The sequence below is a fragment of the Enhydra lutris genome, unplaced genomic scaffold (genome assembly GCF_002288905.1).
Source record: "Enhydra lutris kenyoni isolate GAN:26980312 unplaced genomic scaffold, ASM228890v2 scaffoldscaffold12, whole genome shotgun sequence".
Taxonomy (NCBI): Eukaryota; Metazoa; Chordata; class Mammalia; order Carnivora; family Mustelidae; genus Enhydra; species Enhydra lutris.
Window position 1 is genome coordinate 25,914,875 of NW_019154096.1, and position 14,389 is coordinate 25,929,263.

The following is a 14,389-nucleotide window of genomic DNA, read 5'->3' on the forward strand; positions in this document are numbered from 1 at the left end:
GAATACTTTTCAGAGTCTAGTAACCAAAAAGAGAATAACAGAAAATACAAGCAGCTTCGCAGCACCAAGGATCAGGGCAGACATTCCACAGGGCAACGAACCTGCCGCCTGGGTAACAGACCACCATGGCAACAGGCAGGCCGCTAGGAGACCAAGAGAGGCTGGCCCTGGGAGCGGCAGCATCGACCTCAGACTCTCTGCACTCAGACAATTCTCAGAACTCATGCACTCAGGTCCTGCAGGAGATAAAGCAACACACTCAACAGTGACTGCCCCATCCAAATGCTGGCCTCTATGGCAAAGAGCACCTGTCTCTTCAGAGGACCCTGCTTTAGGAAGCACTCTGCAGAGCAGAACAAAAACACCGCCCATTTAACCGTTCAGAACAGCATGTGCTCCAAGGCAGCCTGCCTTGATCTGAAGGAAAAAAAGTCCAAAGATCCCTCTTGTTACAAAAGAAATCTGTAGTGAGCTCACCTGGCTGACATCCCATCACCTCTGGCCCCAATAAGCTATTAGCTCTGTTACCTAAGACAAAGGTTCTTCCCTGTTTCTCCTCTCCCTCAATTTTCCCCTCCTCTTGCTCAATTTTTCTCACAGGCAAGATCATACCAGGACAAAAAACTGACGGACATCTGGGTGGCTCAGTCGGTTGAGCATCTGCCTTTGGATCAGGTGATGATCCCGAGGTCCTGGGATCGAGTCCCACATCAGGACTTCTCCCTCTACCTGCCACTCCCTCTGCCTGCAGCTCTCCCTGCTCCTGCGTGCTCTCTCGCTCTGACAAATAAATAAAATCTTAAAAATAAATAAATAAATAAATAAATAAAGACCAAAAAACGATCTATATGGAGAAGGTAAGACAATGGTTAGGTAAATCAGCTTGTGCAATCATAACTGAAACATGAGGGACAAGAAAGCAATCCTCATAGCTTGCAAAAGAGTGATGCAATGTGGCATAATTAATTTTGGGAAATTCCTGTCTATTTCATTCAGGAGCACTTCAATCCAATATTAACCAACAGCAAAGCTCTTCTTCCGAGTGTCAGCATGTCAGGTGACGATCACAGATGAACTTCACTCAGCTTAGAGAAGACGCTGCCACAACTGGACCATGAAGAAATGAGCCCCTGGCCAGACTGTCCAGAGTCCAGTCAGGTGACAGGTCCTAGCCCCGGCCCACCTGCTGCAAGGAGTCCATGCAGTCAGCCAGAAGCCACCATGGGCTCTACCCCATCCCTGCTAACAGCCGGTGGTCTCAGCATACTTGCAGAAGGCAATAATATGCTAAAAAAAGGATCTCATGCAAACCCCACTAGTAACTAATACAGAAATTCAGTGCTCTGGGCCTGTCCCAGAGGGTCATTAAAAGTTTCAGATACACGTAAATGTGTCAACTACATATGTCACTTTGACTCACCCTAGTCAGTAACAGGAATACAGCCCTTTATGTGAAATGCCACAATCTAAACTTCAGACCACGGCATAGACTAGGGCAGGATATTAGGAGGCACCCGCATTCTGATTCCATTGCTCTCACCTCAGAGCTGGGTGAGGATTACATCAACGTGAAGCAAAAAGCACTCAGAACAGTACTAGGTACACAAACTCTCAGGTAAGTGGTGATTATGTTGCCTGTCGCTCCTGCAAAGCAGCTATTACCACTGGTTCTCAAAGTGTGGTCCAAAGAACCCTCAAGGCCCCAGAGATTCCTTCAGGGTGTCGAGGAGGCCAAAGTTCTCTTAATAGTAACACCAAAGCGTTAGCTGCCGTTTTCACTCATTCACTCCCACGGATGCAGTGGAGTTTTTCCAGAGGCTCATGGTACCTGACACAGCAGAGAATCTACCCAGGTGTTAGAAAAGCTGCAAAAATGTCAAACAAGCCATTCTTCTCAATATGCCTGTGTTTAAGAAAAGTTATTTTCACTCAAATTATAGTATGTTAACATGCTTACCATTTCTAAAAGATTATATTTTAAATTGTGAGTTTAACTGGTAAGAGTAAGTATCGATAGCTAGGGCCCACATAAACCAAAGCTCTCTGGGGTCCCTCAACTCCTAAGTACATAGGAATGCAGAGACTAAAACTCTTCAGAGCCATCACGTGCAAAGAGCCAATTTCTGGAACCCAACAGAAGGAAAATAACTTCTCAAATTATAGCTGGTTCCCCTTTCAGATTTACCACAAATCACAGCCACCAGAGTATTTAAGTTCTGTTAGGATCCTAGGTCTCTACTGCGTACAGTAAACCGTCTCCAAAAGATGTGCGGGTCCCTCTCATCTGGATGTAAACTACTGTAACGGTCAACACTTCACCTGGCCTCAAAGTCGCCGCTGATTTGTCAACCCCAAGACACCAACTTTTTTTTTTTTTAAAGATTTTTTATTTATTCATTTGACAGAGATCACAAGTAGGCAGAGAGGCAGGCAGAGAGAGAGGGGGAAGCAGGTTCACTGCCGAACAGAGAGCCCGACGCGGGACTCGATCCCAGGACCCTGGGATCACGACCCGAGCTGAAGACGGAGGCTTTCTTTTTTTTTTAAGGATTTTATTTATTTATTTGACAGAGATCACAAGCAGGCAGAGAGGCAGGCAGAGAGAGAGGAGGAAGCAGGCCCCCTGCTGAGCAGAGAGCCCGATGTAGGGCTCGATCCCAGGACCCTGAGATCATGACCTGAGCCGAAGGCAGAGGCTTTAACCCACTAAGCCACCCAGGCGCCCCAAAGACACCAACTCTTAACATGACTTTCAGCAAATAAAAGAAAATGCTTTTTTTATTTGTGATAAAGACTTGGCACTACCCACCCTGAAGTTTCAGGCACAGTAACCTTGCCGGTCTGAAGGCCACTCAGAGCACCTCACAGCACCATTTAGCAACACTGAGCGCCTGCTACGGGCCGAGCAGTCACACACGCTGCAGGGAGACCACCGCAAACACGCACAGCACAAAATGCCAGGTCGCGGGGAGCGCTACGAAGACAAACGAAGCAAAGTCTCAAAGGAAAAACAAGACTACGGCACGATGGCATGGCCACTTCAGAGCAGTGCGGAATTCTGGTAAGGCAGCAAGTGAGCGGACAACTGAGCGGAGGGAGGAATCCACAGGGATTACCTCAGGAGGAAAATGTTCCAGACAGGTGGAACACAGAATGCAAAGACTCTGAGCAACAACAGGGCGCCAGAGGTTGGACATGGGAGGAAGAGGGAGAACAGCACTGAAAGGCAGCTAAAAGCCAGATAACATGCACCCCCACAAGACAAACCTTGGGTTTTCATCCTTGTGAGCTAGGAGGCCATGTGACCCTCTGGCAGCAGTGCCTACACTTAGAGGACAGCATCCCATCGCCCTGGTAAAGGAGCTTTTTTTCTTTACTGTAGTAAGTGTCGTCACAAAGACTGACCGGAAGAACTTGCTATAGTATCTCCCCTCAATCTAATTCACGAAATTTCCCTTAAAGTAAATAATTTCTTTTCAAAAGGAGTTATCTGTCCAAATATAGCTAGGATTCAATTTTAAAATTTGGAAGTGTCTTCGGGATTCATTTCAGTTTTTCTGAAAAAGAAAGGTTCAATGAGGTTAACTAAATTGTAAATGCATACAATGAAATCCTCTGCAACTGTTTTCTTAAGAGCTGGGAGGTAGAAGGAGTTGGAAGACAGGACAACTAAATACAATGTGGTACTCTGGGCTGGATCCTGGAACAGAAACGTGAGATCAGTGGGAACACTGGTAAAGGCCCCATCAAGTCTGCAGCATAGTTAACAACACTGTTCCAAAGTCCACTCCTTAATTTTGACAAATATACAGTGGATATGTAACATGTTAACAGTAGAGGAAACTGGGTTCACCATACTATCTTTTTAATTTTTCTGTAAATCTAAAAATTATTCCAAAATTTAAAAGCTAGGTCTATCCATACTAGCATGAAGTGGCCTCTAAGGCATAAATAAAAGAAGAATGCACACCTATTTATTCAAAGTATTTAAAGTCTAACAACATCAAAGGTTACTGATTAACTATATACCTACATATCATGGTAATACACCCCCAAAACATTCAAGACAGGAATTCGGCAATTCCTAGTTAAAGCAGAGTATGTATTCTCTACAGCTCAGCAATTCCCATTCCTAGGTATATCCCCTAGAAAAAAGTCTGTTCATGTGCACAAGAACATTTATAGAAGCGGGGCACCTGGGTGGCTCAGTGGGTTAAAGCCTCTGCCTTCAGCTCAGGTCATGATCTCAGGGTCCTGGGATCGGCCCCGCATCAGGGTCTCTGCTCAGCAAGGAGCCTGGTTCCTCCTCTCTCTCTCTCTGCCTGTCTCTCTGCCTACTTGTAATCTGTCAAATAAATAAATAAAATCTTTAAAAAAAAAAAAAAGAACATTTATAGAAGCAGTTTGAGAGAAAAACAAAACTAGAAATAATCTAAATGCCTAGCAACAATGTCATAAATGAAATACTTTACTACAGTGAGAATGAAAGACGTACACATTATTGACACCGATGAACCTCATTAGCCAAAAGAAAAAAATTAACCCAAGAATACACACAATATTTGCATAATGTTTAAAACAACACAATACCACCCATACTGTTGAAGGTCATACTTCCATGTTTGAGAGAAGAAAGGCCTGCAGGGGAATGATCAACAGCAAGCCCAGGGCGTGGTTATTTACAACAGGAGGAGGGGCTTCTTAGGTCCCGTTTTTTAACCAAGTATTGCATATACCGGTGCTCATTGCAAATATTCTCCCAATTTTTTTTTGGAGGTCTACAATGTTTCACATGTGAAAAAAGACCAAGCCAGGGCAATATGCCATCATCTGTGTAAAAAAAAAAAGAGAAGAGAGAAATCCCACACACTGTCAATTATATGTTGCTCTGGAAAGCTCCCACAAGACCTGGTACCAGACTGTCTTGGAAAGGTCCGGGGGGGGGGGGGGGGGCGGTGTCAGTGCCTGGGTGGCTCAGTTAGTTAAGCAACTGCCTTCATCTCAGGTTATGATCCTGGAGTCCCGGGATCCAGTCCCAAATCGGACTCTCTCCTCGGAAGGGAGTCTGCTTCTCCCGCTGACCTCTCTCCTCTCATGCTTTCTCTCTCTCCCTCTCAAATAAATAAAATCTTCAAAAAAGAAAAAAAAAGTCTTGGGGGACAGTGGTGGGAAGGAAACACACTTTTGCCCTAATTTTTACACTTTGGGACTTATTCACGGTGTGCAGCCATTATCTCAACAGTTCACCTCCTTTTCTGGATGGGGACCAGATGAGGGGACTTAAATAGCTGTCACAGTTAGACAGACCTAGAATAAGAACACTCAGATTACCCTGCCATGGCCCTGATCTGCTGGGCTCCTGATAAAGGCTGATGTAGTTCTAAACCCAGTCTGGCTAACCCGAGTACAGACTCACACCCCCTCCTAACTGCAGACTGCCTATCCTGGTTGATTTTCCTGACCCAGTAATTACACACAGCACACATATTTGTAAGGCAATTTAATGGTTTTATTAAATTCAAGACCTTTGAAATGAATGAAGCCAAGGGATATCAAGAAATCACGGGCAGAGGAGAGTCGCTTGTACAGGGACAACAAGGACACTGACAAATACGACACAGTTTACTCGTGGTACAGCAGCCAATCTTACAGTACCTATCACCTATGCCCTTCTATAGAGCAAAATACTAAAGCCTCATAGCAACCTTATTAGATTGGAATAATCAGTAACCGTATTTTGCAGATGAGAAAGGACAGTGTAACTTGGCCAGGGCATACAGCTATCAGCAACATGATAAAATTCTTTTGAGTTTCCTCTCAATCCCATTATAATTACAAATTGCGGAAGAAAACATGAAGTTTAGATTATTTTTCAGTACTCAAATTATTACCCAAGGACATAATTCTAGTTATTTTCTGAACTTCACAGAACAACAAAAAAAAAGTAAAGCAACTAGTACTTCTTCAACAACCACATTCTTCATCCCAATCACTGTATTTTTCAACATCATTTTAAAATTATTTGGGGGGGGAGGCAGGGTAATATAATTAGTATTCTTTTCTGGCGATTTAAAGAAAATCCAGTCCTTCCTCATGGCAGAACCAAACAGGAGCCAGAAAGCAGGGCTCTGAGCCTGGCATCCAGTAATCTAAAACACTCATGCTAGAAGACGGTCTCCAAAAACTGTGGCACACACTTGCCCAAGTGACATGGTCTTGGCTTAGAGAGCTTCCCATGCCTTATTAGGCACTTTCCCCAGCCAGCAGCACCCTGTCCTTCCTCCCTCTTCCCCATCTAGTCAAGCTGCAGCCTGGCCATTCCAGTTTCACAAACCAAGAAAATGGAAGAACAACTTCTCCTTCCCCTGATCTAGAAAAATCCAGAACACTCAACTCAATATACTTCCACTGCAGAACCACTCATAGAGTCTTGGATCCAACTTGTCAAATGCAATTAAAGCACTTACCAAATCCTTGACTGGTTAATACAAACAAACCCTTCATGAATTACATTAATGCTTTCAGAATAAAACTGATTACTGGGGCGCCTGGGTGCCTCAGTCGTTAATCAGCTGCCTTTGGCTCAGGTCAAGATCCCAGGGTCCTGGGATCAAGCCCTGCATCAGGCTCCCTGCTTGGCGGGAAGCCTGCTTCTCCCTCTCCTACTCCCTTTGTGTTCCCCCTCTTGCTGTCACGCTGCCTGTCAAATAAATAAATAAAAATCTTAAAAAAAAAAAAAAAAGAATAAAACTGATTACAGATTGAAAATTGAGAAATGGTATTTATCCAGAAGTTCTGTCAATTGAGAACTGAAGTTTTGCTGCTATTCAGTAGGCTGCACCATTAAATCCATACATTGAATCATCGTAAAAATAAGCTAACCAATGAATATATATGTATATATAATACATTCTAACATCCCTAGAGAGCCTACCTGCCTCAGGGTTGGGCACACACCGCTACTTGGTTAGCCACCACACAAGTGATAGTAACAGGGCATCTAAGCTCCCATGAGCACATACCACATCCCAGGCACATCCCAGGCTTTACACATATCACCTCATTAACACTTTTTCCACGAGAGGAGTCACCCAACAGTATGCCCTTACCATAGGATTCCATGTGCAAAAAGTTCAAAGACAGTTATTTTTACATCTGTGGTGCTGGAAGTTAATAAAGTGGTTTCCTTTGGGGCAAGTGTAACAGGGTAGTGAATGGGAGGGGCACAGGGGCTTCTGGACGCTGTTAATGCTCTCTATTCCTTGACCTTGGGGGCTGCTTACAGCGGTGATCTTCACTCTGTGATAATTCATCAAATTGTACATTTAAAATGTGCATGTTGTTGGTATGTAAATTACATACCAACACATATTACATACCAACATACGAAACCGAAAGCTAAGTGTTTTGTACACTTAGCTGTGTTTGTAAAAGCTAAGTGTTGTAAGAGTTTGTAAAAGCTAAGTGCTGACGGAAGACTAGGAAAAGAGCAAGCACTGTCAGAGACGTCCCAGGTTCTGATCCTGACCTCCCAGTAAATGGCTTATGATTGGGGAGAGTCACTTCTGGGGGCACATCAGCGTCTTCATTCCTTCTGAAGAGGTTAGATTAGATGCTCTCCAATTTTCTCAGTATACCATTACTTTCCTTTCTTTAACAGGTGGGGGAAAGGGAGGCACCACAGGATAAATAAAAACAAAAACTCAAAACCAAGTGTCTCTATAATCATCAGGACATCATCAAAATTGCCAAGAGGGCACCTGGGTGGCTCAGTCAGTTAAGCAGCTGCCTTCAGCTCAGGTTGTGATTCCAGGGTCCTGGGATAGAGGACCCCGTCGGGCTCCTTGCTCAGCAGAGAGCCTACTTCTCCCTCTGCCTGCCCTCCCCTGCTTGTGCTTGCTCTTTCTCTCCACCCCCGTGTCAAATAAATAAATAAAATCTTTAGATAAAATAATAATTAAAACACACACACACGAAAGCCTCTCCAGGTTCAGGAGAACATTCTGTGCTATAGTAGTGCCATGTAGCAATGGCAAGTTCAAAACACCTGAGAGCAGAGGATGGCTGCGGTCACTATGCACCTTCACTAACAAACTCAGTATCATTAGAAACTCATAACCTTGGGATAAACCCCAAGGCCAGGCAGCAAGGTTAGAACAAGGCCTACAATTTTAACATACTCTCATTTACTGAAGTGTTCAGGAAAGGAAGAGGGTCTCTTGGTTAACCAAATTGGTTAACCATATTCCCAAGTATACCAGCAAAGGATTATACACTTCAAAAGAAACAAGTCCCCTTCCGGGTAATTTGAATGATTCAGAATTCCTAAGGGTCTTGTGAGGAGTGATTCACTGCCAGTAGGAACAACTGTTTGATACAGAACAAAAAACTGTTCTCAACCAGTGCAGAATAAAATTTAGAGACTAGTATTAGTTTATCCTACAGACTATGAAACAGCAAGTAGTATTAACCCAGTGAGAAATACTTCCTTCACTGACTATAAAATCGAAAATCCTTATAAACAGATCACCTTTCACGGCTTACAAGTAAAATAAGTTTAAGAGCGTGGTTTAGGGACGCCTGGATGGCTCAGTTGGTTAAGCGTCTGCCTTCGGCTCAGGTCATGATCCCAGAGTCCTGGGATCAAATTTCACATCAGGAATCCCTGCTCAGCCGGGAGCCTGCTTCTCCCTCTGCTTGTGCTCTCTCTCTCTGACAAATAAATAAATAAAATCTTAAAAAAAAAAAAAAAGTGTGGTTTACGGTCAAGACATTCTTGGGAGGTGCTCTAACATCAGAAAAACATTCTTAAATCTATTTCATCTGTAAGTAGCCTTTATCTTTGGTTTTCCATTGATTCCACCATCCACTTTATTACTGTTTATCAAAATCTTAATAGCTGCATGACAGAATGGAAGCTATCCCCTAATTACAGTTAGCCAGAGAAACAGAACATGATGCTGGCCCTAAAGATCAGGTTTATTTACTCTCTGTAAGCTATAACACCTGCGGGAAAAAAAACAAAAAACAAAAAACCCAGCCTTGGAATCCTCTCCCTACAAAAATTAAAATCTGGTCCCACAACTATCAAACGATAGAAGTTTGGTAAGTACTCAACCTCACTCATTTTCCTTTACCATGATGATTTAAAAGAGCTTAAGATGTGAAAGCATGATTTGGGGGCACAGTAACTGAGAAAGGTCAGAGTAACATGGGGAATGCAGAACGGATCCTTCTAATTCCAGGAGGGCAATGAGCCGGTTCCCAAGTGTTGCCTTCACAGCCTGCAACGATTTTAATAACCACCAGTACTATTTCAGGGCCACAAACAAATGTAAGAATACTCCTGTGCACAGACAGCTTCTCATGTGCTTACATTTTCCCCCAAGATAAAGGCCGCTGCTAAAACCGGCCAGCGGCTGCGTGAGACCTTTTAAAGGAGATGAAACGTGAACTGCATTGCCAAAGCACCCACACAAAAGCCCGTAGCATCTTCAAGATAGTAAGATCAAAAGTGAATATATAGGTAAAGATAAACATCAACAGATGACATACTTATGCGCTTCCTGCAACTTCAACATTCTTAAAAACTAGGACAACTGAGGCCAAGGACTAAAATGTGTCCTGCTGGAGAGGGCTCTAGTCCATCTGGATCACGTGCGCCCAGCCCGAGCACAGAACAGGTGCAGGAGGGGTCCCTATACAGGCCCACCCCCCGTAGCTGTGGGGAGGCCCCGGGCGGCACCAACTCGGTCCCTGAAGGACATGCTACTCCAGTTCCGCCCTCCTAGCCCACTCGCCCCGACCCCAGCCCTGAGCGGCCGGCCTGGGGCACTCTAGACAGCCAGGCACCCCCGCCTCTCCCACAGCCCCTCCGCCGCCCAGCAGGTATCGATGCTGCGCATGCGCACTGAGAGCCCCTCGTCAACCTCTACCAGGAGCTGGGCGACGAGGCCCCGGACGGTCCGCTCGGGGTCGGGTGGGCCGCGTTCTGCGCGGAACCCCTTCCCTAGACGTAAGGGCGGTGGGGGGGGGGTCTTAGGGCTTACCCGCGCCCAGAAGGCTGGCCAGGAGAAGGAGAGTGTACATGGCGACGCCCGACTCCGCAGTCTGCAATGCAGAGCGTCAGCTGACCGTCTGCGGCTATAAACCTGCCCCGCCCCGAAGCCGTGCACCGCGCATGCGCAAGCTCCGCCCCGGCCAGGCAGGCCTGAGCTCTCCCCGCAGCCTGACTCAGCGCAGCTCAGGCCGCCTGCGCGACTGGAGGCGGAGCGCTGGGAGGTGGACGGGACGGGGGATGGGAGGAGGACGGGAGGGGGGAAAACTTGTGGTGGAAGGGGGAAGGTCGTCCAAAAAGAAAGCTAGTAATTGAATAGGTCAACATTAGAGATTTTAATATGCATAAATATCTTTTTTTGTATAAATATCTTTGAAGCCTCACATTTTTTTCTATGAGCTACCATTTTCTGTTACAGAAATTATATAGAAATAATATTCTGTTATTATTTCTGTTCCGTTTTTCAGGTGAGAAGCCAAGCTTAGAAAGGTTAACGACTTTGAGTTCTCAAGGACGTTAGTCAAACTCACCACCCCGCCCACATTGTCTCCTATATGAGGTTTATATATTCACCTAGCTAGGGCCGGCATGTAGCTTCACCCTGGGCCCTGCTTTTCCCTGTAAACATTTCATATCCACAATCGCTTCTCCTCATGACCCACAGACAAGGTTTCGGTATTAAATACAGTCCCTCCGGACGTCCTACCAGGGTTTGTCCTGGGGTTGGACAAAGTGAAGGGTAAGATGGGAAAGAGTAAGAAGTGCCTCAGCCATTAGAGAGGTGAAGCCAGAATTTGAGAACCTGGCTGTGCACCAGCCAGAGACCTTGTTGCAGGCAGAAGTGGCCCCACACGGTACAGCCCTCAACCTCATTCCAGAATAAGAAAGGCCCAGGTGGCCCACACAAAACCACTTGCCCTCTGCCTGTGGCTGACCCAATCTGGCTCTGAGCAGAGGTCTGACCTCACTCCTCCCCCTTCCCTAGGGGAGGTACCTCCTAGCCCAATTGGAAGATAGGAGGGAAATCTCAGCCTATAAGGGCAGGTCCTTAAAGGTCAGTTAGTCCCATTCCTTCATTATACCAAAGGGGAAGTTGGGACCAGGAGAGGGAAAGACAGTTATCCAAGGTCAGGCCTGACCAAAGAGGGGCAAACCCAAGGTCCCATCTGCCCCCAACCATGTGTACTCCTTTAGGAACTGGAACCAGCCACAGATAGGTCTCAGAGCCTTTGGTTCACCTCCTCCACCACCACCCCCACACTGTGGTTCTTACTTCCCACTGAGCAGCTGACAGAGAAGTGTGCACCACAGTGGGTGACGGGGAAGTGGGTGACACGAGAGGGCTGAGTAAAGTTGGAGCAGGATCTGGTCTAAACTGGGGCCTCACTGGTTGGCCTCAGTGGCCAGATAGCTGCATTGCTGCCCCGGTTGCAGGCTTTCTAGATCCAGGCACAAGCACAGGGCCAATCACCCCAACAGCCAGATAAATGCAGGGAAGGTGGGGCTCTAGGTGTGTGCCATACAGAAATGACAAGACTCCATGCCAAAAGGAAGCTTAGTGACCTTCTGATCATATGCTATCACTTTGGTGGAGTTACTGAGCTCTCAAAGCTGTTTAATGACAGAGTGAACAAACCACAACTCTTTTTTAATACCCCCTTTCTCATAACCAGAGGGATAAGTCAATGTTTTTGAGATGCACTTTTGCGACCTTCATTTTCATACCTGGAACACAAAAATATGATCCTGCATTCATCTCCCTCCCTCCAAGAACTTGGATGAATTGAAATGAAGAATATAAGAAAGTTCGTGGATGATTGTCACTTTTTACCAAGTCAGTAGATGCTTAAATCTCTTACAATACCTTCTTAGCCATCTGAGCAGAGGCAGCAAAGAGCTATGAGACTATCTGGACCATTTGACCGTATAATACCATTCCTAGCTATATACCCCCCAGGGTATTAATAAAGAGTGGAGATGTCTTATCCAAAGTGGTCAAAGAAGGACCCTTTATAACAGTGGATACTGGAAAGACCCCAAATGCCGACAATGATGGCTAACTAAGGAAACTGGCCTGGACAAAACACTGATACGCAAGGTGCCTTTGAAACATGAGATAGAAGGAGCAAGTGCTGGTATGCAACAGGCCTGGGAGGGAAGTGGGTTCCAGCAAAATACAGGCAGAGCAAGGCCCAAGCCCCACTGTCCACTTCAAGCCCTGCCACTGTCTTCCCAGAGGGGAATGCGGGTGAGGGAACTGCAGGTTCCCCCAGTTCAGGCGTGCACAGGGGCAGCGGAGCCCTCCTGCCCTGTCTCCCTTCAAAGTACTGGGACTCTTGGTGAGGACAGGAACAGAGAATTGGAGGTGGGAAGAGGGCCTGCTAACTTGGATTAACTCATCCAAGTCAGGAGGCCCTCATTTCGCTCATTACAATGGCCACGTGTTACTTGATACTTTTTAAAGAAAAAGATTCCAGGAAAATTTTAAAGAGAAAAGAAAATCCCCATCATTTCCTCCCTCCTGTGAGCCTAACTTCTCAGGAAACTGAAAAAGTAATGTGAGCCATACTGGAAATCCCAGCACCAATCCTGATGGTTTTCCCAGTTCTGGGTCCCAATTCCCCAAGAGGCCCCACTTTTAGTGCCTGAGATCTCTTGAGACCCCCATCCAGATTCACTTGGATTCCACTTTCAGCCCCAGAGGGCTTCCATCTGCTACTGTTTCTATACCTGAAAGCATCCATGGCCAAGACAGAAGATTTAACAGAGGCATCTACCGTGAAGGCCTCTTGGGCCACCACCTCGGTGTCTCAAACGATGAAGTCAGGCTCCTCTCCCTTCAGCATTTCCCTCATCGGGACCTCCAGCCTTCAGTCTCCCTGCCTGCTTTTGCTTTTCTGCCTACTCTGAACCCCTCAGGCAGCCACTCAAATAACAGCCTTTCCCAAGGACTCGTCTCCCCATCACACTTCAGTCACTCACCCACCAATTCCCAGCCTCTGATTTCTTCTCTTCTATCCCCACCTGAGATACCGGCTGGAGAATCAACCATCCTAGCTAGGCTCCCCAAGCCCTCTGTGCTACTGGATACCTGTGGAGCCCTCCCATGCAGTCAAGTCTGTTATTGTCTCCTAGTATCCTTCACCTCTTTTTCCTGGATTTAGATAGTTAGTAGTCAACTCTCCCCCACTCCACACGCCCATTTCTAGCTAGGTACATGGCCACCCAGAATAAAGACTACATTTCCCAACCTCCCTTACAAACATAGGCCCTGATTCTGGCCAATGTGATAAAAGCACAAGTGCCCATTTTGGGAACTCTAAGTACTGCTCTTGAAGAGACACATCCAGTGTAAATATTTAACAACTGATACGGCAGGACACTGGCCAGAGTGCTGGGGGAATGCCATGGAAGGTCCCAACTGAGCCAGAGGATGAGTTGGGGGGATGGGGAGGTGGCATCAGGGAGTCGTCAGCTATTACCAGCTGGTGGAGAAGTATTCCAATAATTTCACTACTGAAAAAGCTCTACTGATTTGTACCATTTAAATGCCAGCCCTGGCTACAAACGCCCTTCTTCATGTTACCTGGATTGCAGACATGATGGATCAATCATGGACCACGAGGTAGAAGCCTTGTTAAGGATGACAAAGCAACAAGATAAGAGCCTCGATCCTTGGTGATTACATCTGCTCCATGTGTCCACCTCCATACTTTATTCATGTAAACACACCCATATCTTTTTTTTTAAGATTTTATTTATTCATTTGACAGAGATCACAAGCAGGCAGAGAGACAGGCAGAGAGAGAGGAAGGGAAGCAAGCTCCCCGCTGAGCAGAGTCCAATGCGGGGCTCGATCCCAGGACCCTGAGATCATGACCAGAGCTGAAGGCAGAGGTTTAACTCACTGAGCCACCCAGGCGCCCCCTTGTTAAATATTTTTAATGTCACCTCTCTAGCACTCTGCTCCGTCAAGTACGCTTCCTTTTTTTTATCTTCAGTCTCCTGCCTCGCCGCTGACTCTTCCTCCTCGGATTACAAGTATACCCAAGGCTCTCCCATCCAAAAGAGGTCTTTCCTGGCTGCTGATTTTCACTTCAGCTCTGTGCTTTTTCTCACCTCCCCTCTGCTACTCTACCGGTCACCCACACTCACAATCTCTCCCTCCAGACTAACTCTAACCCAGCCCAGCCCTCCACCGAGTGGCTTTCTGAAAGCGGAAGGTAAATTCCTACTTGGAAGGTCCCCCATCTCATTCCATTTGCCTCTGACACTGTTGGTCTGTTTCTCCTTCCTGCAACTCCCCACTTGGTGTCAGTGACACCGCCCCAC

General features: G+C 46.2%; 1 protein-coding gene across 3 annotated transcripts in view; it reads right to left on the bottom strand.

Moving 5' to 3' along the window:
- Positions 1-10,142, bottom strand: part of LOC111144740 (prosaposin) — a 33,317-nt gene extending 23,175 nt beyond the window's left edge. For all 3 annotated transcript variants that reach the window (XM_022499176.1, XM_022499175.1, XM_022499174.1), the window contains exon 1: positions 10,050-10,142. In XM_022499176.1, the coding sequence (XP_022354884.1) occupies positions 10,050-10,089 (40 nt within the window). In that variant the 5' untranslated portion in view covers positions 10,090-10,142. The remainder of the gene's footprint in view (positions 1-10,049) is intronic.
- Between the last annotated feature and the right edge of the window lie 4,247 nt (positions 10,143-14,389).